Here is a 23,693-nt window from a genome sequence, read left to right on the forward strand (position 1 = left end):
TTATTGTATTTTATCAGATCTGATTTCTTTTAAGTGTTTTATTTTTGGATTTTCGGATTGAAATTTCTGAGTTTTTGTTTCAATTTAAGAAATTGTTGTTGAAGATGAAGAACAATGGAAGAAAGAAGATGATGAAAAGCAAAAACAAGATTAAGTGTTGGTGGTACACCATTAGATACAATAGACCTACAAAATCTAATGGTTGTCTTTTTAACAAAAATATCAAATGGTTAAAATTTAAAAAATTAAAGAGGTCTTTGGTGAACCATTTATATTGTACGACATATTTGTTGAAACTAACGGTTTTTGAAAAAATTTGACGGAAGGGACCAATGTGACAAACGGAAATGTCTTTAAGGGACTAATCCGAACCTTTTTTTCTTTAAGGGACCATTGTGAAACCTCAAATATCTTTAAAGGACCAAATAACTAATTTAGCCATATTTTTTTTATACTACTATGGAATAATTTTACTTTTGGACCTCCTATTCTATTAAACTCATAAAAATGGTCACTTTTTTTAGTCAAAATTTTGGCTCTATTTTCATACTTGGTGTATAGTTGATCCCAAAACATATGTTTTTCCAACTAAAAATAATATTTTTGTAAAAAAAAATGTGATTTATTTCCCCAATAATGAAATCAATAAAAAAAATAAAATCTTTTTTGAGATTAAAACTCGCCTTTTTTGATGTAAAAAGTTGCAAATTTTTTTTCTTCTTTTGGTAAGGTAAAGTTGCAATTTTAAAGACAAAGTGCATAGATTAAGACCAAAATTACAAACATATAAAAGTAAAGGGCAAAAAAATCTACTTAAAAAAAATGGTCTATAAAATGCGATTCACAATCTTAACTTTAAATTTATCTTATAACTTCTTATATATATTGTGCTTTCAAAATTTAGTTTTTTCTTTACTAACTTATATTTTTAAACTCGGCCTCTCTTAAGCTAAAATCATGGCTCCGTCCCTGGTCGGACCCATGCAGTTGAGTAAGAAAAAACACCACTATGTCATTGAACCATTACAACATATATGATTTATATGATACTACTTTGTATCTCTCTATCAATGTTGTCACAAATTAGATGTTACTCCTTTCAACACATTCTGTTCATGATGTTCCTGACAATTCATCTATTGACAACATTAACACCAATTCCCCTAATCCAAAATTTCAATGCTCCTGCTAGGAATTCAACTAGTATTAAACATTCTCATACTTAAACAAGTTGTTAAACACAAATGTCAGTTGGTCGTGGCGGATTACCTAGAAATTCGGATGGCCGGTGTAATGTGTATCTAGCAAAACTTTGGGGATTTTATGATGGTTTTTGTGTTGCGTGTAAAAGAGGTGCCACAAAGGTGCAAATTAATATTTTTTTAGTGAAGAATTTAAAATTTGTTTACCAAAAAAACCAAGAAGTTCGACCGGCCGGTACGGTTTTTAAAACACTGCTCAAAACCATACTACACTCTTTTCTATTGCTTCTCTCTCTGCCTTCTCTACCGAACCAAAAAAACTAGAAAATGGGTTTCATAACCAAAATCTTCCATAACCAAAACCTCAAAAGCTTAAAAACTCAAAATCTTACATACACCGATTTTAACCGGGTTCATCCAGTTCTTTGTTTTTGGCGAATTCAAGTACGAATTTTCGCGAACCAATTCGTGAAAGAACCGTGAACCAGTTGACGCGAACCAATATATTCGCGGTTCCCTCTTAGATGAACGAAATATGTCACCATCACTTATGAATATGTTGAGATCTTAAAGAGGATGTTGACATGATTCGTCCCTTATGATGCACCACCCCTACCAAACATAATTAAGTGTGCAAGCGACTAAAATCACTTTATGGCCTCAAACAACACAGTCGGAAAACGTATGAGAAACTCACAACATTGTTTGTTCATCATGGATACACTCAAGCAGCATCAGGCCATTCTTTGTTTGTAAAAACTATCAATCGTCATTCATTGCCTCGATGATGTTATTCTAACTGATAATTCTCTTCAACTTATGGGGTCAATTCCTAGCTACAAACCCAATGCCAGTCAAGACAGTTATGCAACATCATCGAAGTCGTTAGAAGGTGGTTAGGAATGAATTTTATCTTACAATTGCATAGAGGTAGCTAACACCTACACTAAGGCCTAGATTTATCTAGTGCGAACTTATCCTCGTGTACAAAATACTTGTTTTATACTGATTATTCACAAAGAAAGTTGCAATTATACCAACGCCAAAAGTTAAACACATGGACTGGAAGACAACGCCTTTTCATGATGGAATTCTCGAATTTCATGGTTGCTAAACAAATTCAACAGCTCTTAAACACATTTTGAATAATTTAAACACATTTTAATGGTCAATATAGTGAAATACAATACATAGTTAACATGCTACAAGTAAATGATAATACAAATGAACAGCGAGAATCCATACACCCCAAAATACAACAATACAATGAGGCGAACTTTCCATTCGCAATATTCTAGGACTGAGAAACATGATTATATGAACTTCACAGCAAAACCCTAAAAGGGTGCATCCCCGTTTTGGTGAGCACCCAAAAGAACAAATAATTAAGAATTAATCCCCAATCTGAATGGAATACGTCTTGAAGTTCATTAGTTGACTGGAGGTCAACACGACGAACAATGAATGACAAGGATAAGTTAGCAGGTCAAGCAGGTAATATCAAATTCAATATGTAGTGCTACTCTCACTTGCAGAAAGAGAAGGGTCTTCAGACTTTACAACAGTTGTTCCTTTACTACTAATGTCAAGTCCCTGAAATCGACCAATCTGATCATTTTGCAATAATTCTGAAAATGAAAGAGAATTTGTTTGGTGCAGTTGATGAGATTGCATGCTAGATGGGGAGTGACCAAATAGTGGTAACTGGGTGTTCCGGTGATTAGAAGGACCTGGTTGTGGTGGAATTGGAGCATAATTTGATTCTGTAAATTGCATCTGGTGCATACCAAGATTAAAAGATTGAGTGTGGCTCATTATATCCCCAGTAGCAACTTTCAGCCTCTCAACTTCTTTCTTCAGTGCATCATTAAGAGCTACAACAAATCACAAACAAGGTCCAGTTTATTAACTTTAATAATAGAGCACTTCAAATTCAGCAGAAAAAATTGTAAAGTAATGAACATTTTTAACATAGTGTAAGGTGATTAGTTATTACCATCACGAAGATGTGCTTGTTGCTCCATGGCTTGCAGACGGAGCTTAAGCTCTGTATTTTCAGTACTCAGACCTGTTGTGTCTCTCTATAAAGAAATAAAATTCAGTAAGTGATCGAGTTAATTTAGCCACAGATTTAAGTACGAGTAAAAACTGGAAACAACCATGGCGAAGCATTCACAAACAAAGCAACATTATGTTATAACACTGAAATCCAAATCAACGAAGTGATTATATAGATATCTAGCAAAAATCAAGAACATTTTATATATGAGGAATTTCTAGGAGAAATACAAATAGAATGCATCCAAAAGTAATATTTTGTATTTAGCTATAATTGCACCAAGGATATATGGTTCTAGGAAAGTGACCAGTTGAATTTATTGCACTAATCTACACCAAGAAATCCAAAAAAACAAAACAGTTACTCTGCAAAATGGAACTTCTAAAAGTGCTGTAGTTTTATGTAAATGTCAACACAAACCTGGTATAGTGTCAGTTGGGCAGAAAGAGTTGTAGCTTCAGTCTGCAGGGTCTGAACTTTGCGCTCTAGTTCATGTATATAACGGGCCTTTCTCTCTTTTGAACGAGCAGCAGATTGTCGATTTGCAAGTATTCTATTCATAACAACAGCATAGTGAGAATAATGAATAAAACAAATCCACAGCAACTAATAAAATTGAAAATTAGATGAAATAAGAAAGCAGTATCTCTTGCATAAACCCCTCTCTCACATTCCCCCCCACCCTCTAAAAGTTTAAATCTAAGAAGCCTGGACGCACAGTACCATACAGACACGATATGACACACATACTTGACTTTTACTAAAAGTCAATATATGATACAGCCAAGATACACAAATAAATGTATATATGTGTATGTGTGTGTATTGGGAAGTATCAGATGCGTACCAGTATCATATACATGTCAGACAAACACTTTCCATTATTTAAGTGGCTCGGGTTCATACTCAAACTTCAAATGATTTACACTAAACAAAGATTCTTAATGCTCTTTTCTAACCTCTAAATCATAAATTACAAAGGTATCAATTGATACAACCATTACAATTACACCTCACCTCACTTCACTTCATCACTCACAAGTTACTGATATAACTTAGAATTAGAAAGTTGCTTGTACTACAATCTAGAATCACAAAAAAGGGTTGACTTTCATGAAACCACCAACTCATCCAAGTTAAATAATCGCGATGAATATGAAAACAAACACAATCTACACAAAATTATCAAAATGACAACCGAAAAATTCAAACTACAGGTACACACAACAAGCCCAAATTCATTTAATTTTAGTTACTAATAAAAAAAATTCAATTTACAACTTCAAAATCAACTAATAAAAGCTCAAAACAGAGAAAAACACTCATCATTGAAAAATTAAGTAACAATCAACACAATTGAAGTAAAAACAAAAAACAAAAATGATGCATTTTGGATCAAAATTGCGAACCTCTTTGCACGCTTTGGATCAATAGACCAAAGTTCAGCTAACTTATCAGGAGGCATAGCTTTCTTCCCATCCATAATCTCCCCAAACGAGGAAGAACCATCAACCGAACTACTATGCCTATGCCTCGGCCTCACCGGATTCTTCTCCGGCACATCATTTCCAACCAGATCTGCTCCGGCGTCTCCCAACTTATCCATATCAATGTACGTCGAGAATAGGTCGTCTTCGGATCCGATCTCATCTAAGCTCGCCGTTGACGATCCGCCGGTGAATGGATCGGACGGTGATAAGTCCATCATGTCATCTGGTAACCGGAAATTGACTTCCGAGTGAGCTCGCCGGTGATGGGAACTGGCATTGCCGCTAGAGTGAGCGAATAGAGAGGATTTGCCGGCGGAGGTTGTCGCCGTCGTGGATGGTGGCGGCACTGGTGGTGGTAATTGGGATGCGGTGTTTGCATTGTGAGGATTGGGATTGGAATTGGGATTAGGGTTTGAAGATTGATGTTGCATTTGTTTGTTTGTTTTCAATTTGTTGTGTTGTTTTTGTCACCAATGGAACATAAATGCATTTCTATTTGCTTTGTTTCTTTTCTCAGCTTCGAAGTTCTAACAAGTAGTGTAACAATTAGTCAATTATGGATATTTTTGTGTAAAAAACACAGCTCTAAATATTAAATAAAAAAATTGTTTGTCAAAAAAAAATTTAAATAAAAATCAATAAGCAAATAATAAGAATTTTTGTCACAAAATAAAAAAGAATTTTTTTACAATAATTAAATAATAAGAAATATGTCCAAAAATTCTAGCTCAACTGACATAAATGCCGAAATTGCTAGTTGTCGGACGTCAGGACCGAGGTTCGAATCTCAGTCACTCCATTTTATGTGTGTAAATTTTCAATTGCTTTGTCATTTCGTCTAACTTGACGATAAATGCTAAAATTATAAGATTATATATAAGTGATTTAAACTGTAACCTCTCATTTATGTGTCTGAATTTTACGTGATGTTTATCATTTTGTCTATGAATTAAAAATAAAAAAATACACTAACAATAATATGAATAATATTCGTCATAGTGTTGCCATTTAGAATGTATTAATCCTACTGTAAAAAAAAATGGTATTAATGCTATATGACGAATCGTTTGGGTGCAAAAAATGAATGACAAAAAATCCAAGTTTAGCAGAATGCCGCCATTTGGAATGGGGTGTAATGAATAGAGATGACAACGGGGCGGAGATTGAACGAATGGTACGCTATCAATCATTGCTCCACCATCTAAATTGTTTCTCATCCCCGTCCCCATTCTCCGCTTCGGGAAGTATTCTTCCTCCATTCTCATCTCGGTGGAACCCCACAGTTCCCGTGAAGATCCATCAACCTTAAAAAATGTATAAATTTTTTATTATTTTCAATCAAACTAGTTGTAAAATATAATAAAGTTTAATTATAAAACAAATAAAAAATTCAAATGTTATTGTGAGTCTTGTAACAATAATAAACATCATATATAAACAAATGTATATTGTGTAAAAATATAATTAAAAATGATTTATAAAGTACTTAAATATACATTTATTAATGTCATGTTAATAAAGTTTTCGTGGACGGAGTTGTTAGATAATAACATTATTAGAGCTTTAAGTATTGGACTTTATGTGTTAGTAGTCCATTAGAAATTATTATAAATTTGTCTTGTAATTTTTATTTTGTTAAGCTGTCATTCTGATAATATCGAAACCATAACCGTCACTTTGTGTTTCTCTCTAAACTTTAACATGAGTCTCCGCGGGGCAGAGGATAAAATCATGTCCCCATCCCAAACTTCTCTCGGTGGGACTTTCTCCTCCATTTCTATCTCTACGGGAAAATATTCTCCATCTTCGAGTCGCCAAACGGGACAATTCCTGCTGGAATCTCCATTTTCAGACGAAATTGACATTCTTGGTTATGAATTACGATAAATTTTTAAAAGTATGATATTTTTTACTATATAAATTTAATGTAGCCAAACTTATCATTGATTTCTGGTTGCATGAGACCAAACTCGGCTTCTTAATAATCTGACAGGCAGGTTATGTTATTATGTGAAATACGAAAAAGTAGTGGAGATTAAGATCTTAGTTAATGGAGGGCTTGAAATGAAAATGTGTTTAGTAACATTTTTAAGTATATTGGGTATATTTTGAAGTTTTAGAGATTATTGTATCATAATAGTCTTTGATTCTCTATAACTCGTAAACATAGTAGTGTGTGTGGGAGGTACATGAAGATAGATGGGTCAAAATTAATATTGATAGTAAGGTTATTTACTAATGAGAGTTTGATTTTTGGATTTTCTTCTCATCTCAATACTTTGCTCCTTTTTTTTCCATTTTTTGGAGGAGATTTGGACAATTCACGCGGGTCTAAAATAAATCTAGATTATGGTTTAAACTTTTAAGAGATATTGTTGAATAAAATTCACAATAAACATGTACCAAAAAAAAAAATACAATAAACGATTGCGCTATTAGTGAAGGACATCTTTATTCTCACGTAGCTCGTGATATTTTTTATTTATAAGTTACAAGTTCAACAGTCTGTTACGGTACACTTAAAAAGTCTCACATTGTTTGGGATCGAGGTTAAACGTAGTTTATATACAACATTCACACATCTTAACCCTCCGAAACGCCTTTTACAAGGGATAAAATCATGAGGCTCGTATGCGGTTCAAAGCGGACAATACCTCCAAACGTGTTGTGGCGCATTTGAAGGTGGAACAGAACATTTGAGGCTAGAAGAAGGAGAAGTAGATGTCACATGCCCTCTAGCCCCTTAGCCTTGACTATGGGACAACTATTCTGGTACATCTAAAATGTCTCATATCGCTTGAAAATTGAGGTTAAGAGTTGTTTATATACAACATCCACACACCTTAATCCACTGAGTTGCCTTTTATTACATGAGAAAATATCGTGAGAGCTCACATACGGTCCAAAACGAACTAGCGTACTTGAAGTTGGAATGGAAAAACGTCTATTTTTGATCAACAAATTTGCTATAATTTTGCTAAGTTTGGATTGAATTGGTCTGATAACCTTAGATTCTTTTATGTTGTTCATGCCTTTGTCTATTATGTTATGTTGGCTTATAAGAGTCCTTTCACCTTCTAAATTTTCTTGTTTCTTTATTCTTGTTGGAGGTAAAGCTTTTTTTTTTAATTGAAAGAAGTAAATTAATAAATATAAATTAACATGATTTTCATTTTTCTTATTTGGAAGAAGTACATTAATAAATATAAATTAATATCATTTTCAAACGCCATGTAGCACCACATGCACAATCCATGTGATTCGGTTGAAAAGGTCTAGCAATATGTCACGGTCCATTGAACGTATTTGGTGTTTTCACAATGGGGAAAGGTTTTTCTGTCTTATTTTAATAGTGTAGATCTAGAAGTTAAAGCAAGAATAAATCAATCTAGGGACAAAGAAAAAAACAAGCATGAATATTAACTACTTTCTCCGTTACAAAATATAAGCAAAAGTTGGTCAACAAAAGTTAATGTATTTGGACTCTTATGATCTTGATAGTAAAATCTATTTGAGAGAAACTTAGAGAATGAGTAGTCTATAGATATTATATATCGTAATGCAGTAATTCATACAAAATAAATATTATGAAGTATTTGATCTACTAAAAAATAATGAATTGGACAACATAATTTTAACTGTACTATGATTGGTTTTAAAATGTTCTTGAGACTAGACAAACTGGGAATCAAGAGACTAAACAAAAAATGAAATTCATGTCCCCATTAAACTACGGAAAAAAATTGCCCTCTGCACAAGTTGCCTAAAATATCAAAATAACATTTTATCCACCAAACATCTTTGATGGTGGCTCTGCAAGTGCACAAAATCACAACCAAGTAATAAAGTGATAAGTTATCGTTCTCCACAGGGATTGTGCCAAAATTATTAGTTTCACTTAGGAATTTGGAAAGTAAATACTTTGCATTCGCTTTGTTTGTTTGAGAGGGTTTTGCATAAAAGTAAATAACAATAAAGTAAAGGACAAGAAAGTAAAGAGCAATAATAATAATAAAAGGGTGTGTGTGTGACCATACGAGATGGTTAAGTATTTCGAATCTCTCCCTTACTCCTGCTTGGTAAATGGCGTTATACTATACCTCATTATCAGTTATAAACTACCGGATTAATTTCTATTAAAGTAAGTCTAGTATTACTAACTTACTTCTATTGTAATCTATTTAAGTCGAACCAATTAAGCCGGCTAGGTTTAGCCTTCATTATCTCGTGTCATTACCTTTAACGGGTTCATGCCTCTAAAAGGGCGTCCTAACCTTTAGAAGTTCAAAATTTAACAAGTTCTCTACCCTAACTCGATTTCCTAACATCAGTGCAGAATTTAACTACGTGTTATTCTTAATTCTCTCCCCGTATTGGTAGGATGAAATGTTTTTTTAGTCTGGCTTATTAAGTTGTTGTCATGGGATCAGTTAATTTCCCTCTAGGTTCATTATTAATGTGATCAATATTAAGAATGAAGAATTAAAGCTAAGACAAATATAGAAAATAATTGAGCATAAACTTTATCGAATCAGGGTTACATTTCTCAAGCATTCATAAGGGAGTTCATCTACTCGACCTAACCTAGGAAAAATAAATTACAAAGACAATAAAGATAAAAGAACCTTATTGGCCTTGGAGTTCCTTGGCCCTCCTTGCCTCCTCCTTAGAGTTCTCCTAACTCTTACTTGAATATTGAATAGTTCTCAATATTTTGGAATGAATAATAGTGAAGGATGAGAGCTCTATTTATTGTTTTTCAGTTGGATTTGAGCTTTTTCTGCGCACCTATCGTGGTACGATGGAAGATTTGATCATGATTTTCTGTTTTTCTTCAACTACCTTCATCGTGCCACTCTGGTATGTCATCATGGTACGATGGAAAGATTTGTTGCAGATTTTCTTCAATTTAAACCGTCTTCTTATTGTGTCATGCTGGATCTCATTGTGCCATGCAGATTTTCTTCAATTTGTCGCAGATTTTCTTCAATTGATGGTTTGCGCTGTTTATTACGTTTTTGCCCTTTTTTATGTTTTTTCCACTTTTCTTGTTTCTGGGCCAAGTAACTTCACTTTTTTAGGTATCTTGCTTTTGTGCTTCAATTGCTATTAAAACTATCCTAAATTATTACTAAAAACATCATATAATTGACTATCATCAATCTTGCAAAATAAAATTTGATCAACACCTTAAACTTTGTCCTATATTAATTTGTCTTGTATTATTCTGTCCAATACTTATATTATGGACCCTAGACAATTCTAACCTAGGCACAAATAAAAATAAAAAAAGGTTTAGCACACACTCATAACATAAAAAATTAAAATAATATATACATTTTAAATAAGTATATTATATTTACTTTGACAAATATGTGTCTAATTTTTATAAAAAAAATAAAATAATATATACATTAAAAATAAGTATATTATATTTACTTTGACAAATATGTGTCTAATTTTTTTTTTGTTTAGGCTTATGCCAAATAAGTGTAGCTTTACGTGCGTTTGATTCGTAAAACAATAAGATTGGACAGAACAGTACAAGACAGAAAAATATAATATAGGACTTGAAAAAATTGTATTGGAGAGATATAAGGAGATAATATTTTTATATTAAAAAATAAAATGTGTATTTTCGTATTTTTTTTATAGTTGTACTATTGACAAAAAATTGTATTGTGGTTCAGTGAGGGACAAAAAATCTTGTTTTTGTCCTGTCCCTTGCTACCTAATCGAATCTCATAACCAGATTCAAGTTAAACAAGGTACAACAAAAATTGTCCAGTATAATCTAGTCTCATATTTTTTAGCGGATCAAACACAATTAACAAATATTTTTCCAGTCTTTGTATTGTAATTGCGGGCCCTAGTTTGAAAATTTATTTAGTAGTGATATATTTATGGCCCCTATTTTATAGCTTTTATCATAGAATATTTTTTAAGAAATTATTAGTTTAAACATGGATGTGAAAATTGGATTAGCCGATTCAACCAATTGAATTAATTAAGAACCGGCCAATTTAACGTTTGGTTCAACCAATGTAGGTTCACAGTCATTAGATATACTAGTTAGCATTTTCTTAAAACAAAGGTTATCAAAATTTTCTCATAAAATATAGCGACATTTAATTTTAGCTCTTAAAATAAAAACGAGATGTTTTTGTCATATAAAAAAATTTCATTTTGAATTTCTTTTCTCTAATGACCGACTTATATGTTTATTTTTTGTTTTTTAGTTTATACCCTTCTGGTTCCTAGAAAAGAGCGCCCAAGTAATTTATAGTTCGACCACGAGATAAGTAAAGTCTAACTAATAAATTGTTCCACCTGCGAGATGTGTGCATGTTAATATAAAATAAAAATATTATATTTAAAATGTGTGAATGTCATGCTCATTTATTATATAAAAAAAAAATGTCAAAGACATGTAAAAATTATGTCCATTGTGGATAAAAAAAATGAGACAAAAATATTATAGAAAGAAGAAAACATCTCGTTTTTATTTTTATGGAATAAAATTTGAATTTACTATATTTTTAAGAACGAAAATTGTATTTAACCTTTTAAGGTACCTTGCTTAAATAAGCAACAATATATGCACAAATAGAGTTTGACCCCAATCCAATGCGTATGCAAAAAATACTCGCAATAGAATATATTAGAATAAAAAAAAACAATTTATTAAATAAGTTTCAGTTACCTCAAAAGATTATTTTTTATGACTGCATGCGGAATACATTTTGATTTTAAAAAAGAGTATTCTAAATACAATAAATTTTCAAAACATTGGTTAAAACATTGGTTAAAAAAGAGTGTGACTTGATTTTTCTTATTTTTGACATTTGAACAACTTCCTTAATGCCTTATTAATATTGCAGTACTCAACCTTATTCAATGACCAATATTATCATTGTTGGATATGTAGGCTAATTTTGACAAAAAGAAAAAGAGATCTTTTTTAGGGCGCCACTTTTCTTGTGCACTTCTGGTTTTTTATTTTTATCCTTTCGCATCTTAAAATATAGCGAGTAGTATTGTCAAAACACAAATTTTGAAAAAAGCCATGCAAACTTGGTCGATGGTAAGAGTTTTGGACTTAGGTCACAGCAGGGACGGATCCAAAAGATTATCATACCGGGGGCCGAAAAATAGGAAAATAATAAAATTAACGAATTTATTTATATAGATTATTTTTATTTGCATCATCGATGTGATTTTTTTGTTACCATAGTATAAGTATGAATTTTCTACCGCCATTTAACGGCGATTAATCCCTGTCAGAAAATATTTGAAGTAGTATTTTCCTCTCAGCCGAATTTTTTAATTTATAATATACTAATACCAAGTATTTGTAGTATTAGAGTTGAGATTCAATTGAATACATATAACATATATATGTATGTAAGAAATGATGAAGGGGGGGCCTTGGCCCCTGCTTGCCACCCCCCACATCCGTCCCTGGGTCACAGTCAAATGTTCTTGGACGGTTGGTAGGGGTGGGAATACGGCCTATAGTCGTGCTTCCTAATGTTAATGACCTAAAGTTTTCGTGGAGGTTAAGTGACTAGTGAGTGCCGCCCGAGGACGGGGAGTGCGTGTGAATGTAGATGGGGCCTCAAAAGGTATGTTAGGCTAAGTGTGGTGGTGTTATTAGAGTTCAAAATATTTAGATTCTACTAATGCTTATATAGTGTAACTTTGGGTGCCTTCGAAGGTTTGTTGATGGCTAGAGTTCAAAGATTATCAATGTGGAGAATCATTTGGAGCAACCGGTTCTTGTTGATGTTATGAGAGTTTTTCCTTCTAGAATAATATTGATCTAATCTCTACCAAAAAAATAATAATATTGATCTAATCTTTCTTTTGGACTTTAGTCTTGTTTATTTTTTATATTTTGCTTAAGTAGTCTAGTGGTTAGAAAAACATACCTTAAGTTGAATAAATGAGAATCTCAAGTTTGAATTTTAATTCATGCATATATAGTACGATGTATCTATTAACTTAGCGAGGACTTAGTCCTGTTTATTATAAAATGGACAAATGAAAAAGAACAAGAAAAGTTCAATTGGTTTTGTTGATCTTATCCGCTATTAGCCGGAGCTTGAATTCCTTCAACTTTATTTGCTACAAAATTTGACATTTTTCAATCCTAAAAGAAGACAAATTTAACCTTTTCTCTTTGTCCTTTGTTATGACAATTTTCCTTTGTCGTTTAGATAAAAAAACGCATATGTAAATAGATGCTACCAAGAGGCAATATATATGTGGGTATGTTAACGTATATGCAAAATAAGATCACATAGAGAGAACATGTATTAATCAATAATCTTTCCATTAAATAATATAAGTTATGAACGAATTTTTATCAAAAAGAAAACTAAAAACAAATTGAATTAAACGGTCCAATAAAGTGAAACATAATTAAAAAAATAATTGACACATTAATAAATCATTATTATATTATATTATATTATTATGAAAGACTATCTCATGCCTCATGAGAAACTCTATAGGATATGTAAATAAAAAAAATTATGTCTCTTTTTATAATGGGAGATTATTAATGTGATGAGGAGAGAAAGGTGAAAAGGAGGAGGACATAAAAGAATGTTCATTGGTACTACCAATAGCATGAGGGCTTCTTGGAGTTATAGGGCTTCTTGGTGTCATAGGACTTCTTGATATTGAATTTGCCACTCCACTTTGTTGAGCATATGATCTTCTACTCCTTCTTGGTCCTTTCTCAGCACACATAAGCTCAGCTTGTTTCAATGAAGCTGGATACCTCCAATTGCAACACCCTACTTTCCCTGCTCTTTCTATGTACCTATGTCACAAACCATTTTTTTTGTCAGATAACCTAATCACTATAGAAAAGCAAAGAGCTAGGGTTCGAATCCCGAGTACTTCATAAAATGTCTCTGCAATTATCAACTGAGATGGATTAACAGGACCAAACCAATTTATTATCAAGTAATCTAATGGATATAATTTTACTTTTTAAAGTGAATGTGGAAGTATCAGAGTTCGAACTCTAATCCCTGCATATTACATACAATATCTCCCTATCAACTAAACTATGCTCACGGGGACCAAATCAAATTTATTAAAAAGAAAAATAAAGCTTGTTCTAATTAAAATAGCTAGGCATTGTAAGATATATATACCTTTGGCTGAATTTCAATCCAAGGCATTCTATACACTTTCTTCCTTCTACCATATCTCCCATTCCCATTTTCACACATCTGCTGCAATAAACTCTCCCGCATACCTGCATACAGTTTTTAGCTTCTATTAAATCACGGTCGATTAGTATATGAAAGGGAACCCAAACATATAGAAAATTTCAACCAATTTAACAAAAAGAGAATTGAAAAGAGAATGTAAAATAGTTTATCGACGTACCAAACATCTAGTGCGGAAGACATAAACATAAGTACTACAAATGGTGCAAATCTTGGAATGAGGAATCCCAGGTCGTCGTCGTCCACCACCTCTTCCAGAAACACCACTCATATCATCATAGCTCATGCTATACGCTAAATGATCATCTCCACCGCTCCTTGACCGAGGACTTTTTACACTCGCACTTGCATGACTAAATTGAGAATTATCACCGGTCCTTGACCGGGGACTTTTTGCACCCCCACTTGCATGACTGAATTGAGGAGGATCATTAACATATACATGTGCACGATTCTCCTCGATTCGTTGGCCAAACTGACCCCACGGCGAGTTTCCACGGCCAATGTCATGATGGTTGTGATCATGTTGAATGGATTGCAAGCCTATGCTGAAATCAAGACTTGGTAATTTGGCTAGTGAAGGTGGATTTGACGAATTTGCCCTTGTTTGAACATTATTAGAAACTTCAGAAATAGGTTTATTAGTGGTTGTTTTCACATTAGCAAGGTCTTGAAAAGTGAGGTTAACAGATTCATCTGGGATTCCTAGGTACAATCTTTCAAGATCATGCAAAATTGGCTTTTCATCCATTATAATTTTCTATGTTAAGGACATGTACAATATTTGATAAGGCTATAGCTATGTGCTATAATATAGGATTGTATATATGCTTATGTTATATGGTTATAGATAAGCCTATAAACTATATTATATATGATGATTATGATATGATTGGAATTTTTAAGGTAAAGGGTGACAGAAAAGGATGTTTAGGCGTATTAATTTTGTCACATTGGAAACAAAGATGATCACATATGGCCAATTTTTGCGTGTTATATGGCCGGTCGAAAATTAAAATGTTTAGCTATAAGAATACATACATTAGATTCAATTCAAGATACTTCTTGGTTGTTGCCTTTGTAAGAGACATTAAAGTCAATTATTTGAATAAAAATATGTTAGCTGTACTATATAAATAAATAAAAATTGGAGCTCAGTTTCATGTGTGACTATGGTTAAATTTTTTAAATCCAAGCTTTTTTTTTAATAAATAAAAGTTTAGGTGAGTAACCAAAAAAAAATAAAAGTTTAGGTGAGTTGAATCCGATGAATCGTCGGAATCATAGAAAATTTTAATACCCAAAGTGATAATATAGATACTTTATACTTACTATCTACCAACGAGATTTTCATATCAACATCGATCGAGAGATCTTAATTCAAGTTCTTGTAAAATTTGAGTTGAATCATTGACCAATAGACCAATATAGTTTGACTTAGTCAACATACTTTGACTTTATCATAAATATTTCCTTTGCTCTGTTTTTACCGCCTAATATGATATGTCATGTATGTTTCATCACATATTACATATGTAAACCTAAAGTATAGTGCCAATTCTGGCATATTGTATAAAATTTGGGTACATCTTCAATCATAATATCAAAAGATCAAATTAAATTATATATATAGCTCGTATCTATTTATTTAAAAAATTATTAATAGGGTTGCTATTAGGAAATTTGCTCTTTCAAAAATTTGTTTTTTAAAACATTAATAGACACAATTTAAATAGAATTGTGCAGGATATAACAAGTAGAAGATGACTAGTCCGGCCTAGAATAACACAATTTGCCCGACTAACCATGCTAATAACCTTTGTAGTACTAACACTACACTTCTGATTAAATACATGTCTAGTGCATGTGTCAATGTTTAATAGTTAATAACAAGACTAATTACGCTAGATGAGAACCTTTCTTGTGTTTATTACATTTGATCAATAGAAAGAATGAGTTTTCAAACTCATTTTCATGGATTGAGGAAAGAACGAAGAGCTTGTTTGGATGCACGTTTGAATTACTATTCTCACGTCCCAATAGACCATTTTAACCGTGAAAAAATAGAAGCAAACATTTGTCGAGCTAGTTAAACTCACGTCCACACCATGAAAAAACTACTTTCCAAACACATGCTAATTAAATACTCGAAACAAAAACTAGAACAAACTATCGAGTTTGTCAATTTCTTTTAAGTATATATAAGAAGAAAAAAAACTATCTTCACCACTCCTTTTGAGCAAGAAAGCAAACTATACTGTGCAACTAAGGAGAAACAATCTCTTCTTTCTTATCTCCAAAAATGAAAAAATAAGTAAAATGAATGTAATCTAAACTTAAGTTGAGAATTAAGTTTCAATATGACTAATCATGCTCAGTCCTGTTATGTATCCTTTTACATATCTTCATGATCGGGATGACAATTCAAATCTAATTGTCCCGCGGCACTAGGCTCAACAGCCTCTTTCTGACCACCGTTTAGGCTTACCTCGTCCGTTGAGTTACTTGTATCTTGTCTTGATGCATCACCACTGGTATCTGCTTCACCGCTATGATTCGTTTGATCATTTTGGGGAGCGGCTGCTTCAGATTCTGATTGGTTTTTCTTCTTACGCATCATAAGAGTCTTGGACCTGCGCTTCAAAGTTTCACAGGCAAGGCAAGTGCATGTCGGTTTATGTTTTCCTTGTCCACTTGGGGATTGAATGCAGACGATACAAGTGCATCCATCACGATGTCTCGGATGTTTTGTGGTGATTCCAGCTGAAGTTGGCTCGTCAAGGTCAGCAAGATTGTCTCCTAAAATTGCCATACTTGCAAGAGTATCTAGGTCTTGAAGCTTGTCTTCTTCAATTGAGTTACTCTTTTCTACAATTTTTCGCTTTTTAGAAGCTGCGGAAGACCATGCACGGCCAGAAATAATAATTAATTATCTACTAATTATCAAGGACAAATAGAACACAAAAGTAGAGTTGAATCAACTAAGCTAAAGAAAAAGGTGGTTATTGAACCAAGATTCATATCATGAATTGGAAGAACTATTATCAGAATCATTGATCGCATCTCATTATGAATTATATAAATTAATAATAAAATATAACATTTTTAAGTAAAGAACATGTAACATCAAAATTACAAGCTGATATATTATATATGAACCTTGAAATAATTCAAGATTCACGTCATTAATCAAACGGCAAAAGAAAAGTGGCTAGCAACACCAAGTTGACTAAAAATGTGGCTCAATACACTAAGTTTAGGGAATGATTCATCAGAATGAATCTGAATTCATCACAGTGAATCAGGATTCAAGATGCAATTTATGTGCAAAATAGATACATACTAAGGATTCCTATCAATTTGGTTCAATTTGTATCGAGTCGAGATACGACATATATGTATTGTAAGATACTGATAAGCACTAACTAACAGCATTAAATGACTCATATAGGTAGGAACATATTTTCAGTCTCACGTTCGAAAATTTTGCAACCATGCCACTACATGGTAGGAAGAGAGAAGATTTATTTCATTGCTCATAAAAATGTATAAGCCTAACAAACATCAAGTTTTGAAAATAACATTAGGAGTATGATACTATGAATGAACATAAGACAGCAAGGACTATATCATTGTTGAAATCGACCCACAAATCCACAAAATGTTTAGATATGTAAAAAAATTTGCACAGATGCATGATATACAAAATGAGCATTTAATTGATTTTACTGCAGCATCAACCTCCAACCTTGTTCCGATAAACAAGACTACAACATAGCTTATATAAAAAATTGGATGGCAGAATTGTACCTTTTCTGGTTCGCTGAAGATTTTCTTGTTCGTTTGGACCGAGCTGCTCTGATGCAGAACATGGAGAGCTGAAAAACCATCGTATCTAATAAGAATGACCACGATATAAAACGGATAGTGCTACTGCTAATTGCTAAAAATATGCAAGGTATATATAATCTTACCCAGATGGACAGGCATTGGTTATAGTTCCCTTTCCGAAAACCGGGGGTTCCTAAATGAAATGAAATACAAGTCAAAAATATAAACCAGGTAACAGAAATTTGAACATGATTCTCGAAGTCCAAACTATTGGCCCGTTTGTTTTAAATTCTCTAAATATAATTTTTTATATAAATAATTTGGAGATTTACTATTGTTGAAAAAGCATTCAAGTTTTTTTTTTAAAGCAAAAGGATAAATATATTAAATAAAAATATAAAAATACAGAGACTTGGGGGACATTAAACCTGACCCAGCTACAGCCCAAACGGGAATACATCGTGAGCAAACAAAACTAGGTCAACCAGCCCTAATCAATCATATCAATACAAACACTCATCACAAGCGCAACCCAGCTAACTACGCATGTTAAAATAATTTATCATGAATATGGTTAAAAAGCATAGACATCATAAATTATGATTTTCTCTCCCTTCTATTAAAAATGATTTTCTTCAAACGCTAATCAAAATAGCTATTTTATTTTCAACATAAAAAAAATTATTTTTCACGAAAATGATTTTTGAGAATAGCCTACACGTAAACAAAACTTGAACATAAAAAATTATTTTTAAAAATTCTAAAACAAATAGGCCCTATATCAGTCAGTTTCTCACTTACATCATATTCTTCGAATACTTGGTCGTCGATTTGTACAATATTTGGCTTGACATTAGGCGGCGGACAAAGCAAGTCTTGTGCTTCTTCCCATGTAAGTCTTAACTCCAAAGAATCTTCACTACGAATGTGCAACCTCTTAGTTTTCGTCCCAATCTTGCAAGTCTTTTTCTTATCTGAAACCGAAACCTGTTGCTGCAATGGACCATTGTTCGCCGCCTCCTCACAATGTGCAGTTTTCAGCCAATCAGCAGTTCCATTACCCAAATGCAGATGTTTTGAATGTCCATTTAAGTAAGGTTCCCTGTTACCTTTCATTGATTGAAGAAGATCAGAAAAACTACTTAACGAGTTCAGATTTTTAGTTGCACCAGAAACATTTGTATCCTTAGTCGAAATCCCGTTAGAATGAGCAGATGTAGAGTCATCCTGTTTCAATAATAGCCCTTTTAATCATAATTTCAAAATCAAACGAAGAAGCTATATATAGTATAGGTGAGAATCATGTCATAACCTGCGTATCGGTAGAACCCGATGCTCTTCTAAAACCAAGTACAAATTTTTCTCCGGAATCTATCTGACTAAATGTCACTGCCACAAAAAAAAGAATCATATCAATCGATGATAACTTTAGATATGTAACGAAACCACGGCCTAGATTGATGTATACCAGTATCGCCAGCATTTAACCGCAAGAATTGTATGCACGGGGTCACACCCTCTAATACATACATCCTACTGTTGTTATTAGGCCAAAATCTGAACTGAAAGGTCCACTCGTTCCCCTTTATATCTTGGAACAGTAAAGGGACACCTTCCGATTGATCAATAGGAGGAAGAAAAGCCTGAAAATCATATGCCAATTCGTCACGTGTTTTAATTACAGGGGAAGATGACTTTAATAAATAAATAAATAAAAAATCCTCTATAAGAAATAGAGATAAACATCAAAGCATACCTCAGCACAAGCTTTTGGGAGAACAAGACGACCAATTCGACCTGCATCACTCGGACTTAACACCTTCTCAAATAAGGGCACTATCTTAGACTTCAAACTGAGATAATAATGTTAAGAAAAACTGTTGATGAACCAACTTTGCAAGTTTAATGTAGATGTGTAATTGACCAAAATAATAAGGGCTTGTTTGGAATTTGGATTGACTTATTTCAGCTTATCTGTTTGCATAAGTACTTGTGAGACTGTTGGAAAGAGTTTACGGAAACAGCTCAGGACATGTCCATAAGTTGTTTTTAGCTTATGATGTGTCATAAATAGGACATGTCCATAAGTTGTTTTTAGCTTATGATGTGTCATAAATAGTTATGAAAACAGGTAATAGCTTATATGAAAAACAATTTGAGTTTATTTTATCTTTTGGTATAAAAACCGCTTATACATAAGCGCTTATATGATAAGCACTTATGCTATAAGTGCTGAATTAAGTTGTTTATTTGAACAGAGCCTATATATAAAGGATACTCCCCAGACAATTTCTCCAGCTCTTGATCAGTAATCCTCGGCCAGTATCGAGAAAGTAACTGATTTTTCCCTTTCACATCAGCAGGTGGTCGACCAATGCGTGGAAGAGAAATCATGCCTTTATTTGTTTCAAGATTCAATGTAATACCGGTCTTCGGTTGTTTAGCCAATATAGGGTAAGAATTGTGCCCTTGTTGAGAAATAGAAGATGCTTTACCCTCAAGTTTACCTTCTACAATCTCTTTGGCAGAAGGCAGGACACAATTTCTCGATGAGGTTCCAAGAGAAATCTTCAGCGAAAGTGATTCATCTCTACTTTTGGTCTCCCATGTTGGTCTATTATTTTCTGATGTAGTAAGTGCTGATAAATGACTAGAATGTTTCATCACATTTAAAAATCCTGTATCAGTTTTGTTGAATCGACAATTAATTTCTTCGCTTTTTGAACCAATACTCGAAAACACACCATCTCTTTGAGCTTGTGGCCAAAAGCTTGTTTCACCAGCTTCAGCAGTTTTCCGTAACTGCATAAGGTTTCCTTTACCAACACGTTCCACCGAGAGTCCACCATCAGTATGTTCTGCATATCGATCATTTGCATTGTTTTTAGTTATATGAGCAAACCTATTAGCATTTCCAGCATCCTGCAATCGTATAAAAACATTCAATAATAGGGATATGTAAAATTTACGTGTTACAATAGAAGCGAATCAAATAACCGAATTTATGGTTGGAAAATATTCAAATTAACCTTACCAGACAAAGCTGGGAAGCCTTAACACAGGTAACACACCCTATGCCACCGAAATCAAGGTACTCGAACAAAGACTTTGATACTATACATCCGCAGTGGATAAGCTGCAAAACAAATCAAAATAATAGACTTCAACATCAAAGGAGAGAAAGACAATGCTTAAAGAAAATTTAAATAGTAAAAAAATCATTTTACCTTCTTGCAATTGTTGCATTCCCTCCAACCGGCTTCAAGACGGTGAAATTGATCGCAGAAAACTGAATTCTCATAGGCAAGTCTAAACACACAGTATGACAAATTATAAGAATATGTAAACATGATATAGTCAATAAATAAATCATTTACTAGTAAAAATGTTTGGCAAGTTTTCATGTGTAAAACAAACAAGAGAAAATGTCGATTACTACTGCACAAACAAATGCAGGTAAAGTAGCATTATACTGAAAGACGCTACATAAGTTTAATCAAACAACTTAAGAAAATCAAATGTTATGCATCATTTTGCAAGAAACATCAGCATGAGTTCAACCAGACAGATATACAAATCATGCAGCTACGCCATCAAGGAATCTCGACCATTGGATGAAGATCGAACACTCCGTATTTTGACTTTGACTTTAAAAAACAACTTAAAAAATATAAGTTGTCTGTTCATCATTTCATCCAAAGGCCGAAATTCGTGAATCGAAATCCTTGAAAAACCCGAAAAAGAAAATGGGTTGAAACTTTTGACTAATCCATAATATGAACTCATAAGACTTAGGTCAAACTCAAATCCCAAAATCATTTACCAGAAACACAATCCACTAACCCCACGAAAACAATAACAACAAAGTCAAAACCCCAAAATTAATAACATTGTGGAATCAAATTTATGAAAAATTTCAGCTTAAGTAAAAAAGCTAAACTAAAGGAATGAATTATGAAATTTACCCGCATTTGTTGCAGAGTTTTGCAAATCCACCAGAGATCAAAGACCAACCTTTCTTCCATTCACCAATAGAACTTTCCTTACACAATTTATTCATGCAAACTTCAACCCCCATTGATCACAATCCGAATTAAATCAAAGTCAAAACCCTAAATATCAAAAAATCACTTAACCCCTTTTCTTCACACCTGAAAAATAAAAAACTCGAATTTCACTCAAATAACACAATCCACTGCAAGAAAAAATCAACACAAATTAGATTAGATTATCAGTTCCATGATTTAAAGATTCAAGATTAAGAACAAAAACAGAATATAACAGAGCAAAACAGAACAACATAAACAAAAACAAAAAAACAACCTTAAAAAGAAAAAGAGAAACAACCCAGTAGAGTATTGTATGTGATGATAGAAACCATGCAGATAGAAAGAGAGAAAGAGGGTTGTGTTGTGTATACGTTAATTGATGTTTGATTTGGAGAAAAACAACATTGAAGTGAAGAAGAAGAAGAAGAAGAAAAGAGGAAAAAGTGAATATGAATGGAACAATAACATGGTAACCGTAATTACTGTGAGAGAGAAGAAAAGGGTGTGAAGAGTTTTTATAGAGAGAGAATAAGTGCATGCAAAATGCATAACACATAGAAACACGATATATATATACACGCACGCATAGATAGATAGAGATAAAGATATGCAGTGCAAAAATGCATGCATAACAATTCAATGCATTGCATAATCATTGGTATGGTATTGTTTCACACCGTTTACTTTACCTAATTTTTTCATTCATTCAGGTTTTTTTTCTTTGTCTCTTCTTTCTCTGCTTTTTGTAATGTTACCCAATGCTATGCTGCTGGTTTTCTAGGTTGACTCTGCCTGCCTCCTTTTTGCCTTTGGTTAGAAAATATTATATTTTTTTGACTAATAGAAAATATTTTATTTGTAAAACAAATAAAAAATAATTATATCTTGATGTAATTGTAATTATTAATTTTTTTTTTTAAAACTCGGTATCTGATACTAGAACTGACTAATCCAAGGGGATCAATCCACCACCCACTTGCATATGTCTCGTTTAAAGCTAGAGTTTTTTTTTTACTATGTATAAACTAGTCCACCGAAATTGACACTAAGAGGAAGCGAACTTTAGAGGTACACACTCCAAAGTCTCAAGCCAACGTCAATAGACCAACCCAATTGGGTTAATAATTAATTTTTTTATTTTTTTGGTTACAAGGGTTAATAATTAATTATTATTAATTAAATATTGTAAAAAAAATTATTATTAATTAAATTAATATTTATAGTGTTAAAAAATTTATATTAGATAAGGTACACCTCATCCAGAGTCGTAGTCGGGAAGAACCACAAACTCATTGATGATTGTTGAAAGTTTCAGATTTTAAAGTCTACTTCTCTCAAGGTTTCAGGTTTGATTAATCTTCATCTTGTTAATTTCTATATTCAGTAGCTCAATATATTTAGAGCAAAAATTTTGGATTTAATTAAGCCTTTGTTAGTGGAGACATTAAAAAAATTGTTAATTAATGGAGAATGAAATCGATGTCCTTGAATTAGTCGGTTTTGGAACAAATACCAAATTCAAAATATATACTCCCCCATCCCAAATTATAAGAGAAAAAATCATTTTCAAGAATATTTTTTCCTTATTTTCTTAAAATTAAATGCAAATTGCATTTAATTTCTTCTCTTTCTCATTTTCTCAATAAACAATAACCAATAAAAATTGTTTTTACATATTCCTATGCAACTTATTCCAAGAAAAATCCACGATAACATACTCCAAATTCTCATGTTTTTCTTTTTCTTAATAAGTATGATTTTTTTATTTTCCCTTATAATTTGGGATGGAGGGAGTATTTTATATACAATTGGTA

At 32.7% G+C, this 23,693-nt stretch overlaps 3 protein-coding genes across 5 annotated transcripts; all 3 read right to left on the reverse strand.

Annotated features, from left to right (window-relative positions):
- Positions 1 to 2,341: 2,341 nt before the first annotated feature.
- Positions 2,342 to 5,313, reverse strand: LOC123881742 (transcription factor RF2b-like). Its single transcript, XM_045930477.1, has 4 exons — positions 4,671 to 5,313; positions 3,682 to 3,814; positions 3,199 to 3,283; positions 2,342 to 3,076 (listed from the first exon to the last, which is right to left on the reverse strand). Exons 1-4 carry the CDS (start codon positions 5,180 to 5,182, stop codon positions 2,709 to 2,711), a joined length of 1,098 nt encoding a protein of 365 aa, XP_045786433.1. The 5' UTR covers positions 5,183 to 5,313; the 3' UTR covers positions 2,342 to 2,708.
- A 7,939-nt stretch (positions 5,314 to 13,252) lies between these two features.
- Positions 13,253 to 15,102, reverse strand: LOC123923738. The gene is made up of 3 exons (XM_045976461.1): positions 14,160 to 15,102; positions 13,922 to 14,025; positions 13,253 to 13,581 (listed from the first exon to the last, which is right to left on the reverse strand). The coding sequence occupies exons 1-3, from the start codon at positions 14,748 to 14,750 to the stop codon at positions 13,299 to 13,301; spliced, it is 978 nt and encodes a 325-aa protein (XP_045832417.1). The 5' UTR covers positions 14,751 to 15,102; the 3' UTR covers positions 13,253 to 13,298.
- A 1,036-nt stretch (positions 15,103 to 16,138) lies between these two features.
- On the reverse strand, positions 16,139 to 22,625 carry LOC123881565 (B3 domain-containing transcription repressor VAL1-like). 3 transcript variants are annotated; one of them, XM_045930281.1, is made up of 12 exons: positions 22,569 to 22,625; positions 21,796 to 22,025; positions 21,058 to 21,139; positions 20,865 to 20,966; positions 20,109 to 20,752; positions 19,587 to 19,683; positions 19,299 to 19,473; positions 19,143 to 19,219; positions 18,632 to 19,057; positions 17,974 to 18,023; positions 17,810 to 17,877; positions 16,139 to 16,891 (listed from the first exon to the last, which is right to left on the reverse strand). In XM_045930281.1, exons 2-12 carry the CDS (start codon positions 21,906 to 21,908, stop codon positions 16,395 to 16,397), a joined length of 2,331 nt encoding a protein of 776 aa, XP_045786237.1. In that variant the 5' UTR covers positions 21,909 to 22,025; positions 22,569 to 22,625; the 3' UTR covers positions 16,139 to 16,394. The 3 variants fall into 3 exon arrangements, with proteins under 3 accessions (XP_045786237.1, XP_045786236.1, XP_045786235.1); XM_045930280.1 differs by having other exon boundaries at positions 22,154 to 22,587; XM_045930279.1 differs by lacking the exon at positions 22,569 to 22,625 and adding an exon at positions 22,154 to 22,534 and having other exon boundaries at positions 21,796 to 21,981.
- Between the last annotated feature and the right edge of the window lie 1,068 nt (positions 22,626 to 23,693).

This window comes from Trifolium pratense, linkage group LG4, assembly GCF_020283565.1.
Source record: "Trifolium pratense cultivar HEN17-A07 linkage group LG4, ARS_RC_1.1, whole genome shotgun sequence".
NCBI lineage: Eukaryota > Viridiplantae > Streptophyta > Magnoliopsida > Fabales > Fabaceae > Trifolium > Trifolium pratense.